Source organism: Lithobates pipiens, unplaced genomic scaffold (genome assembly GCF_037356315.1).
Source record: "Lithobates pipiens isolate NorthernLeopardFrog02 unplaced genomic scaffold, aLitPip1_a1.2 Scaffold_8, whole genome shotgun sequence".
NCBI classification, from domain to species: Eukaryota; Metazoa; Chordata; class Amphibia; order Anura; family Ranidae; genus Lithobates; species Lithobates pipiens.
The window spans coordinates 288,002,412-288,022,040 of record NW_027507903.1 but is presented as its reverse complement, the minus strand read 5'-3'; the positions used below and the strand labels follow the sequence as shown (position 1 = coordinate 288,022,040).

Genomic DNA, 19,629 nt, shown 5'->3' with positions numbered 1-19,629 from the left:
ACAGTTTTTATTTCTTCAAAAACACTGGATGTACAACAAAAAAAAGCAAAAAAAAAACGTGTGATCTACGAGAAACCCAGTGTGCTCCTAACTTTCCATATGAGTCAACAACAAAGTGCCACTGCTACACTGAAATCCCAATAAGTGTTGTCAGCCCTGATTAAGTTCGCTTTCCCTGGACTTCAGAACACCCCACTCTGTCATTAGCTCCATAACACATGGAGGGAAGTGTTCTGTCCAAGAGAAAAACTGGGCATGGCTGATAACACTGGGTGGGATTTCGGTGTAGTAGAGACACTGGGGTTGATTTACTAAAACCGAAAAAAAAAAAATGGAAGCGGAGCCCACACACGTGTGCATAATGCCGCGTACACACGATCGGACCATTATGCACACTTGTGCAATATACTGACATCTGTGTATAATGATTTCAGAGCTCATCTGATAGGGAACCGTGACAGTCAGTTATGTAGGAGCCCAAGTTTCCTACTCCCTTCAAGTTTGATCACAATTATAACTGCTTCAAATGTATACACAATGTTATTAGGATGACAGTTTTTTTTTAATAATATAATGCTCAACTCACTTGCATAAAGTATTCCTTAGACAGGTGTCCCGGAGCTCCAAGCAATTTTTCTTGACTTTTTCCTCAAAAGAACATTCAGGCACAATGTTTTTTCGCCTGCGTTCTGCACAGTTACTTTCCTGGTTACACTGGCAAAATAAAATCCTCTTTGTAAATTCCATTGGCACTTTTTTAAAGAATTCTCGGAGATAATGGTGACATTTTTGTTGGTCACACGAGTCATTGGGATCCATACTAGCACAGTGCATTGCATAATCACTCCTGTATTTGGAGCACCTGACATTGGAACTGCAAATATTTGCTTCTTTTAAACAATTATTTGTCTCGCTGTATTGGTCAAACCCTGAAAAGAAAGAGGGAAAACCGCTGTAGACCATTATGGATGAGTAGACAATGCTAAAAGCACCAAAGATTGGTATAACAATTTGTGTAATTAACAAACAAAACTGCAACAAAAAACATTTTAAACTGAATAAACTTTTCATTAATATACTGTAATATCATAATATTTGTTTCAATATTGGTAATTGTATAAATGTGTCAGGGGGTGTGCAGATGCATGAATACTATCCTGGAATGATCTTGGCTTCATCTCTTTCACTCTATCTGTTCTAACTACCTAGTTCAGAGGATGGGGGCTTTGTCTGTCCTTCTCTAAGCAGAACATTTACAGTAGCTCTCTGCAAAAGGTGCAATGAATGGTGCTTTATAGATTAATGTAGCTCCTCTCAGCCCCACCCTGCATCTTCCCTTTTGTGATGTCACTTCCTCTGCTTTTATTCCCTCTCTCTAGCATAGGGGTCTCCAAACTATGGCCCACTACAAGGTTTTATCCGGACTGCAGTAACCTCGGCAGGCTGCTGTGGATGCAATTGTCTGTGTGTCATAATACAGAGAACTTCATCAGCTGCCACCCAGCCAGGCACTCCTGGATGTAAGGAGAGACAATGCTGGACATTCCCATAGGTAAGGGTGGACTTTGCTGTGCACTCTCTGATGTAAGGGAGGACTCTGCTGTCCGCTCCCGGATGTAAGGGGGGACTTATTCATTTATTTAAATTTTATTTAATAATTTTTAGCCCACAAATATTTGTAAAATATAAGATTTGGCTCTCTTACTGAAAAGTTTGGAGATCCCTGTTCTTGCAGAAGAAGGAAGCGGAGAAGAACTAGGAAAGAAGGTGGGAAGAAGTTTACGGACACGATACAAAGTAGAAAAAAAATATGATGCAAAATTTGTTTAAAGTTGAAAAAATGCTATTTATAATTACATAAGGGCTAAAACATTAAGGGCTAAAAAGTCATTCTTTATTTCCCTGACGGACTCCATGGCAGCCTACGTGTGGGTTGACCCCCGCCTCCACTCCAATGCTATAGGACCCCATTCAAATAAAACAACACTCACCACTCCACACGGTGTTCCTTTTTTGTCCTCCTCCATTTGGACCTACACATGCTGTTCGGTTAGATTTCGGATTTCTCTCTTTGCATACCGATGCGGTGCAAGCTCAGTACCCAGCCATGGGCGGGCGAGTAGCTTTGAGGCTGGACGGTCCCCTGTATGAGGGTGGTTGCCTCGATATACCCCGGACGAACATTCAGGAGGAATCACTACGGCTGGCAAGGTCTGAAGAGTTTTTTCTTTCTCCATGGCAGTCATATATTTGTATATGTTTGTGACTATTCCCTGGCATTTGTTTATTCCCCCTGTATGGCGGCTGGAGCGCTTTGCGTTCCAAGTCGCCACATTGTCTTCCGCGTTCTGGATGCGCCTGCGCAGTAGCCTCTTTCGATATTGAGGCTTGGTGTGCGTGTGCGCGGTTCGACCGAGCTATAGCGGCCGCACAGGCGCAGTATGGCCATCCCTCCACTATGCAAGTGCGAGGTGAGGGAGCGGTGACGCCACGGGCGGGGATTTTAAAAAACCAGACTGCTGCCTCAGTCTCACTGGGTATGTCAGTGCATCGGAAGCAGCAAGCCTGTTTTCTCCAGCCCGTCTGCAAAGGTGAGCATCGTTACTATGGATAATTAGATGCAGTGAGTGCATGTTGGAATACATGTATTTAAAAAAAAAAAAAGAGAAAGTTTTTAATTTGGTAATCTTGTTTAAAAAAAAAATATATATATATATATAATATATATTTAATGAATTCTTTCTAAATATTATTAAGTGAGATATATTTATGTGCTTTCCCTTGGGACCTCATCTTTTCTTTGCAGACTATCTTGTATCGTGACGCTCTTCGTCCAAAAATTATGGACAAATCACCACCTTTAAGTGGCCAGCCCTTACGCACTAGGTATGTGCTGATAAGGAGAGGGGTGGAATTAACAGTCGCATTTGTTTGCGTTTTCTTTTTGATGCCATTTTTTCCCCCTTTCCTGTCTTGTGTTAGCCCTTTCAGGTTGGATCCTCAGGATAAAGACCTTGCCAGGCCACATCGCCATCCGTTTAGATCCAGACAGGAATCACTGCGTGGATCTCATCATCAGAGGTGAATTTCACATTCCTCCTCCAGACACCACTCTCACCGCCATGATAGTCGCTCTGATCGCAGAGCCTGCTGGGGATGTGGGACTCGAGTCCCAGAGGGCAAATCGCTGTGTAATCAATGCTATGCCCAGGCGGTTGGAGAAAAAGAATCAGAAAGCCAGCGTATGGAATCCCTGGTGAAACGTGTGGTGCAGCAGTCTCTGAGAGGCATGGACACCTCTCACACGCTGAGTCAATCCTTCCTTGTCTGGCCCTCAGGCTGATGAGGCCCGTGATGATCCGGGCACTTCCCAGCCCTATGCAGCATCTAATGCGACTTCGTAAGGCGAGTTCCTAGGTGAGAAAGATATCGGGGGTTTCGACTTTGCCATGGTCTCCCCTCTGATTAAGGCAGTTAAGGAAGCCCTTAAGTGGGAAGACTCATCTACCCCTCCAGCCAAGCAGAAGAAATTCTTCAAACAGCTGGGGAAGGAACGTCCAAACTTTCCTTTTCTTACTGAACTGAAAGATATTTTTGAGGAAGAGTGGAGTAAAGTGGACAGGAAGCCATTATATGACTAATAAAACTTCTAGGTTGTATCCCTTCAAAATAGAAGATGTAAAGCATCTGGAAAATGCCCCCCTGGTGGATGCGGCTTTGATGTGCTTGGCCAAACGCGTTACCCTCCCATTGGAGGATTCTGTGTCCTTTAAGGACGGCCTGGAGAGGAAAATTGACCAGGACCTTAAGAAGATTTATGGTCTGGCTGGGATGGCCTGCAAACCTGCCCTGGCGCTAGCAGCTATGTCTAAGGCCATGGAAGCTTGGTCTGAAAATGTGGAATCCTTCCTTAAGGGCGTTTCCGAGGATCTGGCTAAGAATTCAGCAGCAGCAGAACTGAAGCTGGCGGCAGTCTTTCTGGGGGAGGTGTCCATTGATCTAATCCGTCTGTTGGCACACGTGATGCTGTCGTCAGTTACGGCTAAGCAGGCCTTGTGGTTACGTCCCTGACTAACTGACCCGGTTTCTAAGCAGGCGTGGTGTAAGATCCCCTTCAAGGGCTCTACGTTATTTGGTAACAAGTTGGATGACGCCATTACACGTGCTACAGGTGGCAAGTCTGGTTTCCTTCCCCAGGACAGAAGAATTTTGGGTCGGAAGAGACCACAGTATAAAAAACGCAGCCCAGAGTGGACAAGGGACGCACGTTCCTACAAACCGGGTCGGGACTTCAGAAGGAATTGGTACAGAGGTCAGACTTCCTTTCGTAAGCCCAGCAAGAACCAGTCAACCAGTGGTCGCGAGCAGGCTAAGTCTTTCTGAGGTTGCGCCCGCCCAGACAGGTCGGGTGGGGGCTCGGCTATCCCTCTTTCGGCACGTTTGGGTGGCCTCGATCTCAGATTACTGGGTAGTCAGAACGGTCTCGGTGGGCCACAGATGGACCTTCTCCAGCTCCCCTCCTCCCAGATTCATGCCCACCCTGCTCCCTCGCTCGGAGGAACAAAGTCAAGTACTATCTTCTTATGTGGATCTGTTGAAGGCTCAAGGAGCGGTAATTCAGGTGCCAAAGGAAAAGTGGTTTCAGGGAGTCTATTCTCCGCTTTTCCTGGTTCGAAAGAAAAGCGGCTCCTGGCGCCCAGTGATAGATCTCACCTATCTAAACAAATACATAGAGTATGGGAAATTCAAGATGGAAACTCTTTCGACCATTCAACAAGCCATACAGACGGGAGACTGGTTGATTTCGATCGACTTAAAGGACGCCTATTTTCATGTCCCGGTAGAAAAGGATTTTCAAAAATTCCTAAGATTTCACATAGGTCAAGACCATCTCCAATTTATTTGCCTCCCCTTCGGGTTGACGACCTCTCCCCGAGTTTTTTCAAAGGTTCTCCTGGCTGTAGTGGCTTTTATTAGGTTAAAAGGTATTCGACTGTACCATTACCTGGACGACCTGCTGGTTCTGTCCCAAAGCAGAGAACAATTGCTGGAGCACCGGGAACAAGTAATCTCTTCTCTGTCCAGCTTCGGGTGGCTTCTAAATCTGGCAAAAAGTCATCTAGAGCTGGTCCAGCGGCTAATATATCTAGGAGCCCAATTCGACACTCTGCAGAGTACTATCTCTCTCCCGGATGAAAAAATATCGACAATACAAGAAAGAGTCTCTCGGGCTCTATACACTCAGCACCTAAAAGCTTCTCAGTGTCTCAAGATCATTGGTACGATGGTCTCGACAGCCCCGATGGTGAAATGGGCATTGTGGAGGCTTCGCCCCTTTCAAGCAGGTTTTCTCAAGCAGTGGAAGTCAGGGGACAAAAATCAGAGTATTCGTATAACCTCAACCATGAGAGAGAGCATCTTTTGGTGGCTACAGCGCAAGAACCTGCTGAACTGTCATTCCATCATCCCCAGCTCCTGGGTCATGGTAACGACCGACGCCAGTGGGACAGGTTGGGGGGCTCTCTACGGATCAAATCTTGCGCAAGGCAAGTGGGATGCTCATCTCCCCTTACCAGGGTCGAATGTCCTGGAACTTCGGGCAGCCTGGTGTGCTCTCCAGCAATTCTCTCACCTTCTAAAAAGGGAAGTCAGTGTTATTACGGATGGACAACACCACGGCAGTGTCCTACGTGAAAAGGCAGGGGGGTACTCGGAGCTCTACTCTTCTACGGGAGGTCGAACCCATCCTATCATGGGAACAAAAAAACCTGGTGAACATCTCAGCGCTCTTTGTGCCAGGAGTTCAGAACTCTGAGGCGGATTTTCTATCCCAGTCTCAAATGGACAACAACGAATGGTCTCTTCATGTTCAAACCTTCAAGTGGATCCTGTCAGTCCAGAAGTGGATCTTTTCGCCTCTCCCTGCAATTTCAAGATAAATAAATTTTACACGCGAAGTCATTGCAGTCGGGCCTGCGGGACGGACGCTCTGACGGACCAGTGGAGGTTCAGGAGGGCATGTGCTTTCCCTCCACTTCCCGTGATCCTCAGATTCCTTCAGAAGCTCTGAGTGGAAGCAGTAGAGGTTGTGATGATAGCTCCCTATTGACCCAACAGGCCTTGGTTTTCCCTCCTGGTCCAACTCAGTGTTCGAGATCCCATACCTCTCCCTCTCAGGCCGGACCTTCTTTCTCAGGGTGCAGTTCTGCACCCTTGCCCAGAAGTTCTGAGACTGATGGTCTGGTTCTTGAGAGGAAGAGGCTGGAATCCATTGGTTGTGCATCAAGTGTGATTTCCACTCTGATAAGTGCAAGGAGATCAAGTACAAACAAAGTATATGGCAGAATCTGGGACAAATTTGTTAAGTTCTGCTCTTCTTCGAATAGACATTTTGATCATCCAGGAGTACAGGACATTCTTAGCTTCTTGCAGTCTGGCCTTGACCTTCCTTTATCGGTAAGCTCCCTCAGGGTGCAGGTGTCGGCTCTATCGGCTTTCTCAGGTACATCTTGGGCAGTGCATCTACTGATTCGTCAGTTCTTCCGGGGAGCTTCAAGACTCAAACCCCAAAGAAAGCCTATTCATCAGTTCTTCCGGGGAGCTTCAAGACTCAAACCCCAAAGAAAGCCTAGATTTCCCAAGTGGGATCTTCCTCTGGTCCTGGACTCAATCTCCGGTCTAAGTATGACGGGGCCATCCCCGCTCTCTATTAAGGATTTCTCAGCAAAAGTTGTTTTCTTAGTTGCAGTCACTTCAGCCAAAAGGGTTTCGGAAATTGGATCCTTGGGCTTCAAAGAGCCTTTTTTGACATTCTTTCCGGACCGAGTAGTCCTTATTCCCATGTTGGGATCTAATCCAAAGGTTACTTCGGTGTTTCACCAGAACCAGGAAATTGTCTTGCCTACTTTTAGGACTTCAGATTCTAATGATGTACATCCTTTGGATGTTGGAGACGCCTTGAAAGAATATCTTCTTATCACTTCCCCCTTCAGACGCTCGGAGCATCTCTTTATCTTACCTTCAGATAGCAACAAGGGGAAGAAAGCTTCAACTAGGACGCTGGCCAGCTGAATTGTAAGAACTATACAACGGGCATATAGGGCAAAGGGCTTGGCTCCTCCAGAAGCAGTGACGGCTCACTCTACCAGGGGAATGGCAGCCTCATGGGCAGCGGCTCGGCATGTGGCTCCTGACACAATCTGCAAGGCAGCCTCTTGGTCTTCTATTAATACGTTCATGTCACATTATTGTGTTGAGCCTGCTTCTCTATCCTCTGTAAATTTTGGTTTAAAGATTTTATCAGTTGATAAAGCAAATTAAATGTTTTCTGTTTAAAGCATACCCACCCGTGTGGTCGGCTAGTTATTTCCCACACATAGGCTGCCATGGACTCTGTCAGGGAAAAAGGAAAATTTATTGTCAAATACTTACCGTAATTTTCCTTTCCTGATGGACTCCATGGCAGACGGAGTTCCCACCCATAAGTCTTATAAGGAGGCTAGTTACGGAACACCGTGTGGAGTGGTGAGTGCTCTTTTATTTGAATGGGGTCCCATAGCATTGGAATGGAGGCGGGGTCAACCCACACGTAGGCTGCCATGGAGTCCATCAAGAAAGGAAAATTACGGTAAGTATTTGACAATAAATTTTCCTTTTTTCTAGTCATCTAAGAAAACTTCCACTCCAGTTTTTCAACCAATCTACTGGAATATCTCGTACCATTGTCTTGAACTATTTTGCCTCTAGCTGTCTTTTGGATTTGCCTTTTTTTGTAGCCTTAGAATGAACCATTTTTTTACTACATTTTCTTTGTGAGCAACTTATATATTTATATAAACATGATTTAGTCGTAATATATTTTATTAGCATTAGGTCATAACTGAAGTCATGTTTATTAATAATTTAGTTTCCCTTCTATGTACTCTATTTCCAACACATTTTTTTTGTAAACCGGTACCCAATGGTGAACCAAATTTACAAGAAGAGGCTATGTTAATATTTTTTAAAGGTGCTAAATAATGTCCATGACTTGAGTCTACTCTTTTATATACAAAAAGTATCTCAGTATCATGAGAAGTGGCATATTGGCATATATCATGGGTCAGCAACCTTTTTCCACTTAAGGGCTGGATTCAATGTATGCGAATGCATGGAGGGCCACATTCACATGCTAATAAATGAAGATAACATTACACAACCCCTCCCCCAAACTTCTGGCCTCTTTAAATCACACAGCCCCCCTTACCTCTGGCCCCCTTTACATTACGCAGCCCCTGCATCTCTGGACCCCTTTAAACTACAGAGCCCCCCACAGCTCTGGATCCCTTTACATTACACAGCCCCAATGCATATTACACAGCCCCCTATGCATATAACACAGCCTCCTATACCACCCTGCATATTAGACACACCCCCTGCATATTACACAGCCCCTCCTGTTGTGTAAACATTCCTTCTGACAGTAATAGGCAGTGACAGGTACTCTTTATAGAGGGATCCTGATTCTATAAGGCCCCCAAATCCCTCCTTTGCATTTAAAAGCATTCAAAATGCCAAGTTTGGTTGTTTTAAATACTGCCATTTTTTAAAATTTGGCACCTTTAAGTCTTCTGTAAATAGATCTGAGACCCGATCAAAGCCAATTCGGCTTTGTTCGGGTCTCAGGCCAGCCTTGCAAATTCCGTCTGGTCGCTCCCTCTGCTTGGTATAACAGCCGAGCAGCTTCTTAGCCGCATCAGTTGTTATCCCAAGAAAGCCAACCTCCGGCTCTGAAGGGGTTAAAATGAATTCATCATGTGCACTGATGGGCCAGACATTAGGGGCCATGGGCCATAGATTGCCTACCCTTGGCATATACAGTCTAAGTCTGATGCCATGTACACACGGCCGGAATTTCCGATAGAAACAGTCCGATGGTCTTTTTCTCTCAGGATTTCCGACGGACTTTAAATTGAGAGCCTGTTCTTAATTTTTCTGACGGAAAACCTTTCTACTGGATTTTTATCGATTGTGTGTATGCAATTCCAACACGTAAAATTCTGACGCATGCTCGGAAACAATTCATCGCATGCTCGGAAGTATTAAACTTCCCTTTTATAGTGCCGTTGATCGTGCTGTATGTCGCGGTGTTATTGACCGTCAGAATTTGGTGTGACCGTGTCAAGACAGTTTGAGCGAAATTCCGTCTGAATTCCGACGGGAAAACCATCAGAGCTTTTTAAATCAAGAATTCCGATCGCGTGTACGCGGCATTAAGATCTGCACATACACCAACATCCTTCTCCATCAAATATTTAGCCTCAAAATGTGTAACCTTACATTTATTTACATGGGACCTCATAGCCCTAGAATGTGTAACCAACAAACCTCATTGGCCACGTGCTTGCCGAAACACCCACAACCAATGAGTCAAAATCAGCTTGTAAACTGAAAACATCTTCTTTGGACTATATTACACTACAGAGCTTTGTGTCATCTGTAAACATAGTGTAGAACCCTGATGTTTAGACAGGGTTGCTCTAAAATTTAGTTGCCAGGCAATAATTGTCTTGGCCAATTCTTAGGAGATCAATTGATTCCTCTCTAAATCTGGACTTGTTGCACCCTTTCTCTTCTGATACTGGGTGGCACTATGCTGGCGACATTGGATGAGACAGGGGAATTGCAAGCTCAGACATGAATGGATGAGGTGTCTCAGCCAATGGGCAGGGATTTTCTTTGGTCCCTTGGCCTGCTGGGAGAGCCTATTTATTTGGGTGGAGTCATGGGTGATTGGGTGATCGGGGGGTTCTGTGCCACCTGGGCGGCTGTCTGGGTGGACATGTGTTATGCTGCCCCGGGCTGCTAGGCTGTCTGAGACCTATCCAGAAGCAGGAGAAGTAGCGTAGGGTTGGGACTGCTGTCTTGTAATCCAACCAGAATTAGAGGCTCAGCCGGATGGGGAACCAGCCATGGTCGGAGGTAGAAGGGGAAGCTGTCACCACTAAGGAACCATCCACCTTTTTACAGGAGGCCACTGTGAGTAAGCTGAAGCCAGTACCAGAGCAGTCTTCTCACCAGCCGGTGAAGAATTAGGAAAACTTCAGTGAGTGTCCAGCGGGACAGCAGAAGTGATGCCTGCGGAGCATCAATGGGTGCCAAGCCAAGGACCTAGCGGGTCAGTAGGGGTGACGCTTGAAGAGTGTCTGTGAGTGCCAAACCAGGGACCAAGCAGTGAAGCAGGGGGTGACGCTTGAGGAAGATACTGAGTGCTAAAAGTGGAAGAGCTCAGGGGATTCAGTGGCTAGTGGATCTGATGTCTGGTGAGAGAGACTGGGAAATTGTTGAGTGAAGGTCCACAGTGACTGTTGAGTAAGCAGAGTACTGTTTGTGTTGACAATAGTTGAATACAACTACCGTTAGTAACTGCTATAAGATTGTTGCCATAGGAGACAGCGGTCCTACCTATACAGAAGTGGTACCCTGCTGGAGGCCTTCACCTGTATAGGTGTCTTTCTATAGAAGTCTCGGAGTCTGACAATTATCATTGCATCTACTTAAGGGTGTCCTGGCCCTAACCCTCTCTCCCACAGTTCTGTTCAAGAGACAATAAATCTCTTTGCATTCCAAAAGTGTCTGGTGCCCACCATTTCATCTTGCATTACACCCACAATGTCTTGTAACCCACTCTACACAGAAGGATTTCAGCCGTCACTAACTCTGGAGGTCACCATTAGGCCTCAAGGGACTCGGGACTTTGCTACAATATAAATAGCTAAAAGTAGCTAGAAGCATTCCACTGGACATGGTTTATAATATTGAATATTTTTCACCACTCATCCAAGTGGCTTCTTTAATTCAAATAAGTGTCAAGAATAATCCCCAACATTTATAGTCACATGGAAAAGTCATCCTAAAGCAGGAATTAAAGGTAAAAAAATTGCAAACAGGCAAACTGTTTAGTGCAGAAGAAACATGCAGCTTCTCTTCTGCAATAAAATTAATTTACCTGCCTGTTTGCAATCCTCTACAGAATATACAGAACATTGAGCTGCGCATGCACCTGTATGAATTACTACCACATGTGCCTGGGGGTAATGTCATCCCGCATTGGCAAATCAAAACAGCCAAAGACCAGCATATGGGACAAAATTCCCTGAGCCAGCAAGGGAGCTTGTAGGCGTTTCACTATTGGAGCATAGGTAAGTATTAGTTCCATTTAATCCAATCACCATGATGTAATGTAATGTGTCAAGGCATGTGCTGATTGTCCAAGAACATGACTGGTGCTGTGAAAATGCTGTGATTTAAATAATCCAGTGAGTAGTTAGGTGAAGTTTTATTCTAAGAGCCCGTTCACACCAGCGGGTACACATTAGGGGGCATAGTAGACACATTGCAATGTATTCTTATTCAAATTTTCTTATTCTAATTTAGCCTCATGCATAGCAGCACATTGCAATGCGCTAATGAGCTTTGTAACCTGCTGTGCTGCAGAAAATGCACACATTCCACATTTTTATGCAACGCGCACAAACACATGTGTATGATGTGAACAGGGACTATAGAAAACTATTTTTTTTCTCAGTGTCCTTGCGTTGAGTGTGCCTTGTTCAACTGGTGTGAACGAGCTCTAAGTTCCTTACATTTATTGCTTACAGGAATTATTTGTACACTATATTTACCTAAGGTTGACACTTACACTGGCTCATGTATTTGTGTGTGCATTGGGGTGTGAAAGAGATATTACACAGCAACCTCGCAAGTCAGATGTGAAAATCAGAATGTATATGTAGATGCCTTCCTTGTTCACAGGTCAGGTTTGCTGACATTTGCTCACTACAATGTAGATAAATATGTGCTGGAGTTGCACTACTTCAATTATTTGTGATTTATTTATGATGACCGCACAGAGATCTTCATTTATGGTTCCTGGCATTGAAGAAACTGAATCATACAGGAATTATCTATTTAGTTTACTATATTCAAGAACTACCTTTTCCTAACAGTTTGTGATGTTTCAACCTGTGAGGAGTGCAGTGCAGCATAGAAACCATAAGGTGTGGCTATACAGGAAACTGAATCAAAAGATATGCATTGCAAATGCCTGTCATTTTCATGTAATTCTTCCATCTCAAGTACCTGGTTGATCCTACCAGTCACCTTTCCTCCTTGTTCCAAACTGACCACACAAAACACAGAAGCTGATCTGTGTTAGTGTGGTCAGTTTTCATCAGTTTTGGCCATTCAGAGGTACAGGACATGCCTGTATTGGGTAGTTCATTCAGCCATCACACCAATCACAGCATGCCTCTGATACACACCCCCTCCCAATCACAGCCTCTGCTCAATCACAAAATGCGTCTTGCCTCAGGCTGAACAGACTATGGAATACAGGCACACCATGTGTCCTGTAACCCAATCCCACTCTATCGGGATAAACAGATGCATGGTCACATGACAATAACTGTTAAAAAGGTAATTGACATATTTTCTAAAACTAAGAAAAAGCAGTTATGCTGCCTGCATAGTTATAACTCTATTAGAAAACGTCTATAACATTGTATTTTCACATTTACTTTAACAGAATACAATATATTTTACAACAGCTGTCCTTTAACCAATTGGCATTCTTTGACTAAACCTGCATCAACAAGAACATTGCTATCCTAATAAGAACACTGCAGGAAAACCATATTAACTGCATAGGAATGTCATCACAGAAGACAAGGGGGATTTAATCTCCAAATACGGAAAGGCTTCTTCACAATAAGAGCTGTGAAAATGTGGAATGGACTCCTTCAAGAGGTGGTTCTGGCCAGCTCAGTTGATTGTTTTAAGAAAGGCCTGGATTCTTTCCTAGATATACATAAGATAACTGGATACTAACATTTATAGGTAAAATTGATCCAGAGAATATCCGATCGACTCTTGGGGGATCAGGAAGGAATCTTTTCCCCTGCTGGAGCAAATTGGATCATGGTTTATTGTTTTTTTTGCCTTCCTCTGGATCAACTGTGGGTATAGGATTATTTATATATAGGATTGCATTTTTTCCCCTCACATTGGTTGAACTAGATGGAAATGTGTATTTTTTTAAGCAAACTAACTATGTAGCTATGAAAAGGACCTTTAAGTATTATATAATTTTTGAATTGTGGTTGTTAAGGCACTCTAACATGTTTATACTATCAGCGCTGTCTCTTAATTTTTTAGGTTAACAAACGCTTTAATTAATGAAATGTTTGGAGTCATTCAATATGTACATGCACAATAAGCATTTGCAAAAAGTCAAGTCAAGTAAATTAAAAATATTTCAGTCTGGTATCGTCATATATATTAAAGATGGCTGGGTTACTGAATCAGCATAGAAGAATGCCAATAAGGTGTAAAATGCAGTAACCAAAAGCAACCAATTACATTTTTGGCTATGCTAGTTAAAGCGGTAATAAACCCAAAAGCAAACATTTATTATATTGCAGCTTACCAATTCATAGATTTGGTGGCTGCATTAGTTTTCCTATTAGGGCTTCTTTCTGTTATTTTCATCTGGTAATCTGGCCAGTAAGTCTGCTGCTTTCCAACAAAACAAACTGTCCTGCAGATGTAGCAGTTAGAGGGTCAAGACAAACTATTTAACACTGACAAGGGTGCATACATTGGTCAGCCTTTTTTTTCTATTTCTGTAAAACCTTTATCACGAAAGGAAAAAAAAACTGTTTGCTATCATTGCTTGTAAAGTGTGAGCTGGCTTCAATTTGTTAGTGTAATTCAATCTTCTAGTACATCTAAGCCCCTGTACACACGGTCGGACATTTCGACAACCAAATCTGTCGGATTTTGTCCGTCGGATCTTGTCCAAAACTGTTGCATACACACGGTCGGACAAAGTTGTCGAAAAATCCGATCTTTCAGAACGTGATGACGTTATTTCGTTACGATGTGACTACGTTCAGGCTAGTAGCCAATAGGTTTGATGTAGGAATTTGATCTGAGCATGCGTGGCACTTTGTCCGATCAAAATTCTATACACATGATCGGAGTATGTCCTATCGGACCAGTTGGACGGAAAATATTTCGAACATGTTGGAAAATTTGGTCCGACGGATATTCCGATGGAAACAGTCCGATGCATATCACACACAGTCGGACTATCCGACAACACAGTCCGATAGGACACATTCCGACGGATTCTCCGACCGTGTGTACAAGGGCTTACACTCCCATCCCCCAGACATTGCTGCTGTTCAAAATGTGCACCTGTGCTCCTTAACACAGAGTGGGAGCACTCTAATGCTGCGTTCACACGATCGGAATTTTGGTCGGAAAAAGCTCTGATGGTTTTCTAGACGGTATTCCAACGGGATTTCGCTCATGCTGTCTTGCATACACACGGTCACACCAAATTCCGACCGTCAAGGATGCAGTGACGTACAACACGTACGACGGGACTAGAAAAAAGAAGTTAAATAGCCAGTAGCCAATAGCTTCCAGCTCGTAGTTGAATCTGAGCATGCGTGAGTTTTTGCGCGTCGGAATTGCATACACGCGATCGGAATTTTCTTTTTCCGGCGGAAAAATTGAGAACCTGCTCTCAATCTTTTGCTGGCGGAAATTCGGCCAGCAAAATTCCGATGGAGCATACACACGGTCGCGTTTTCCGACGAAAAGCTCTCATTGGTCTTTAGCTGCCCGAAATTCCGACCGCGTGTATGCGGCATTATACAGAAGGGGCCTTACTGACCAGATCACCAGGTAAAATCAGAGGGGGGGAAAGCCTAAAACAAAACTAATGCAGCCACCACATCTAATGATTGGTAAGCTGCAATATATTACATATTTGGTTTTGGGTTTACTATTGCTTTAAATTAGTCACAAGACCTCTGATTTGTTCTCAGTGGTTATAGTTTTTTTACATGTCTTTTTGGATTATAATTAATGAACAAGCCTGGTTGATAATATGTATAAATAAATAAAATATTCACCACCACCAATATTCAAATAAAGAAACACACTAACTGTCATAAAATAAAAAAGGAAATATACCAGCGGCCAGGCGGGCATAGTCATTTGCCCCCTTTTTGTCCACTTTCTCATCTACATATGGAGAGTCATTTGAATCCATGTAACCTGTATAGAGGAAACAAAAGTTTAGCATAGGCTCTAATCTGCACAAGGTATTTTGCAACGAGCTAAATAAATATTTCAAAATATAATTTTTTTATTGTTAAAATAAACATCGCTCCCATTTCACACCATCCTAATTGTATCCATTTGGTTCTTCTGAGTCTATTTTTCTTCAAAATGTGCTTATTATCATTTCTCTTCCTAAAATAATAGATGGCTAATTAAAAGCAAAAGGACGTTTAACACAGAAACATTTTGGATTAGGCAACTGATTTAAAAAGGAACTCCTGATTCAACCAAAAGTACAAAATATATTTGCATGACCCTGTAGTGATCCAAGCCCTTGAAATGGAAGTCTCCCCAGGAAAAAACAACCATAATAATTAGTTGTCTTTATATACTCAATATGTGGGCTCTTAGCCCTTGTACACACGGTTGGAGATTCTGCCGGAATGTGTGCTATCGGACCGTTTTGTCGGATAATCTGACTGTGTGTGGTCTCCATCGGACTGTTTCCGTCGGAGTATCCGACGGACCAAGTTTTCCAACTTGCCGGTAAAATTTTCCGACAAAATGCTCCTATCGGACATACTCCGATCATGTGTAGCCTACTCCGACGGACAAAGTGCCACGTATGCTCAGATCAAATTCCTAGACCAAAGCTATTGGCTACTAGCCTGAACGTAGTCCCGTCGTAACAAAATAACGTCATCACGCTATGTACAATCGGATTTTCCGACAACTTTTACAACTGTGTATGCAACAGTTTTAGTCAAAATTCGTCAAACAAAATCCAGCGGATTTGGTTGTCAGAATGTCCGACTGTGTGTACAAGGGCTAAGAAGAGAAAGGAGGGGAGCATAGCTCTTCAAATTGGTCTTCTGCTATTGATGCTGCTGACCATAAATTTGTTTTTATGCACAGCACTATCTAGTGGTTGAAGTGGAGAAGCACAGTTTACTTGCATTCAATGGATACAAGAATGCAAGGCATCTACAAGCACTGAGGACCCCCAGAGGAGGGGGACAACTCACACAGGAGTTTTGCTAAAAAATAAAATAAAAAAAATGAGATGAGTCGAAACTTGCTTCCCCCGGCAGCCACCGTGGTTCCTCCTTCTGGCTTATAAGTCCTTTCCAAGCTAGCAGGAGGATCTACACCGGCCAGAGAAGAAACAAGTAGGGCCTCTCTGAGTTATTTTCTTTGCTGGTTTAACCACTTGTCGACAAGCCGCCGTCATTATACTGCGGAAGGTTGGCACTTTAATAAAAAAAAATAAACTAATGTTTAATACATAATAATAATTTATACCTTAATACTTTAGCTCCTTTAAGCGGGATAGCAGGCGCTACTGTGGGGGTGCCGATGCTCGTGACCAGCGGTCGTGATGACCGCTTGCCATGAGCGATCGCTGGTACGAGAGGCAGAACAGGGACGTGTGTGTGTAAACACACAAATCCTTGTTCTGTTCTGTGAGGAGTGACATATCTTGAGTTCCTAATAGCTAGGAACCACGATCTGTCATCTCCTATAGTCAGTCCCCTCCCACTACAGTTAGAACACACAGTCAGGGAACACAGTTAACCCCTTGATCGCCCCTTAGTGTTAACCCCTTTCCTGCCAGTGACATTTATACAGTAATCAGTGTTTTTATAGCACTGATCGCTGTATAATTGTTAATCATCACCAAAATTGTGTCAAAAGTGTCCGATGTGTCCGCCATAATGCTGCAGTCACAATAAAAAGTTGCAGATTGCCGCCATTACTAGTAAAAAAAATAATAATAATAATAAAAATGCCATAAATCTATCCCCTATTTTGTAGACGCTATAACTTTTGCGCAAACCAATCAATATATGCTTATTGCGATTTTTATTACCAAAAATATGTAGAAGAATACATATCGGCCTAAAGTGAGAAAAAAAATTGCTTTTTTAACCACTAGAGATCCGCGCTATAGCCAAATGACGGCTACAGCGTGGACCTCCTTTGCCAGGACTACGTCTATTGACGTCGTCCCATGCACGAGCCGCCTGCTCTGATCGGCGAGTCTATGAGACTCGCCTGATCACGGATCCGAACAAGGGGTCGATCCTGACCCCTTACCACGTGATCAGCTGTCAGCCAATGACAGCTGATCATGTGATACAACGGAGCTGGTAATCGGCTATTTTTCCTCATTTTTCCTGTCAGCGCGAGGAGAAAAAAAAAGAGCCGATCACCGGCGGCCGTGATGGGGACTGATGTCCCAATCACGGCCAGCTTACCAGTGCCCATCTGCCCCCTGCCAGTGCCACCTCCAGGAATAAATAAGTGCCCCCCGTCAGTGCCACCCATCAGTGCCCATAGTGCCACCCAGCAGTGCCCATAGTGCCACCCAGCAGTGCCCATGGTACCACCCAGCAGTGCCCATGGTACCACACATCAGTGCCCACAGTACCACACATCAGTGCCCACAGTGCCACCCATCTGTGCCCACAGTGCCACCCATCAGTGCTGCACCCCAGTGCCACATATCCGTGCCCATCAGTGTCATCTACCAGTGCCCATCAGTGCCGCCCATCAGTGCCCAGCAGTGCCACCTATCAGTGCAACCTATCAGTGCCCATCAGTCCCATCTATCAGTGGTACCTATCAGTGCCCCTTAGTGCCACCCATCCGTGCCACCCATCTGTGCCACCCATCCGTGCCATCTTATCTGTGCCCATCTTTGCCCATCAGTGCCGCCTTATCTGTGCCCATCAGTACTGCCTTATCTGTGCCTATCGGTGCCACCTTATCTGTGCCTATTAGTGCTGCCTTAACTATGCCTATCAGTGCCCACCAGTGCAGCTTATCAGTGCCCACCAGTGTAGCCTATCAGTGCCCACCAGTGCAGCCTATCAGTGCTGCCTCATCAGCGCACTTCAATGAAGGAGAAAAATGACCTGTTTGCAAAATTTTATAACAAACTATTAAACATGATTTTTATTTTTTTATTTTTTTTGCATCTTTTTTTGTTGGTTTAGCAAAAAATAAAACTCCCAGCTGTAATTAAATACCACCAAAAGAAAGCTCTATTTGTGGGAAAAAAATGATAAAAATTTCATTTGGGTACAGTGTTGTATGCCCGCGCAATTGTCATTCAAATTGCATCAGTGCTGAAAGCTGAAAATTGGTTTGGGCAGGAGGGGGGTTTAAGTGCCCAGTAAGCAAGTGGTTAAACAAAAAAATCGGGGATATTTATTATAGCAAAAATGACAAAATATTGTGTTTTTTTCAAAATTGGCGCTCTTTTTTTGTTTATAGCACAAAAAATATAAACCGCAGAGATGATCAAATACCACTTAAAGAAAGCTCTATTTGTGGGTAAAAAAATAGGTCAATTTTGTTTGGGTAAAGCGTCACACGACCACACAATTGTCAGTTAAATCGATGCAGTGCTTTATCGCAAAAAGTTCTCTGGTCGTTGAGCAGCCAAATCTTCAGGTGTTGAAGTGGTTAAAGTAGAAGAAAATCCAATGGGGGAGATTTACTAAAACTGGAGCACTCGGAATTTGGTGCACCTGTGCACCGTAGCCAATCAGCTTCTAACTTCAGCTTGTTCAATTAGGCTTTGACAATAAAACCTGGAAGCTGATTGGTTTCATTGCAGCGCTGCACCAGATTTTGCACTCTCCAGTTTCAGTAAATCCCCGCCTAAGGCCCCTTTCACACTGGGGCGGTGCGGGCGTCGGCGGTAAAGCGCCGCTATTTTTAGCGGCACTTTACCGTCGTTTTAGCGGCGGTCTGCGGGCGCTAGCGGGGTGGTTTTAACCCCCACTAGCGGGCGAAAAAGAGTTATTGCCGCGCTGTCCCATTGATTTCAATGGTTAGGAGCGGTTTAGGAGCGGTGAATACACCGCTCCTTCACCGCTCCAAAGATGCGGCTAGCAGGACTTTTTTCACTGTCCTGCCAGCGCACCGCTCCAGTGTGAAAGCCGGAGTGAAAGGGGCCGGTTTTTTTCAGGCGCTACACAGGCGCTATTTTTAGCGATGTAAAGCCTGAATACCGCCCCAGTGTGAAAGCAGCCTAAGTGTCATACATATGTGGAATCATTTATAAAAATAAGCCAGCTCATATAACATATAGAATGCTTGGTCTCATGTTGGATCGTGGGAAATTGCTGCCATGAGCTTAAAGCGGTTGTATAGTAATTTTTGGGACTTTTACCTACAGGAAAGCCGAAAAAAATATCTCCTAAACCTGCACGGAGGACTTAGGACTTTTTTAAAAGCACGTGATTAGAGCCTGAGGCTCTAATTGGCTTGTAAAAGGCACTGCGCCTTGACCCCTCCCACTTGTGATATTAGCGAATCATTAGCAAATTATTTGCCATCGGTTTTCGGCTTCTCACCCTGGCTAATCGGGACAGGAGGCAGATCTAAAGAAGACCGGGTCAGCCGGGTGCTCTGGATATCAGGGGAGCTGTGACCCCTGGAGGGCTCTGTTTATGGGGTAAATGCGGACATGGAGGAGTATGTTTGACTCCCCCCAAAAAATGC

General features: G+C 44.1%; 1 protein-coding gene across 2 annotated transcripts in view; it reads right to left on the bottom strand.

Annotated features, from left to right (window-relative positions):
* The window catches only part of GFRA3 (GDNF family receptor alpha 3), a 92,122-nt gene that overhangs the window by 13,579 nt on the left and 58,914 nt on the right, over window positions 1–19,629 (bottom strand). For both annotated transcript variants that reach the window (XM_077472347.1, XM_077472346.1), the window contains exons 3-4: window positions 15,025–15,108; window positions 587–929 (exon numbers count right to left, since the gene is read on the bottom strand). In XM_077472347.1, coding sequence (XP_077328473.1) covers window positions 587–929; window positions 15,025–15,108 — 427 coding nt within the window. The remainder of the gene's footprint in view (window positions 1–586; window positions 930–15,024; window positions 15,109–19,629) is intronic.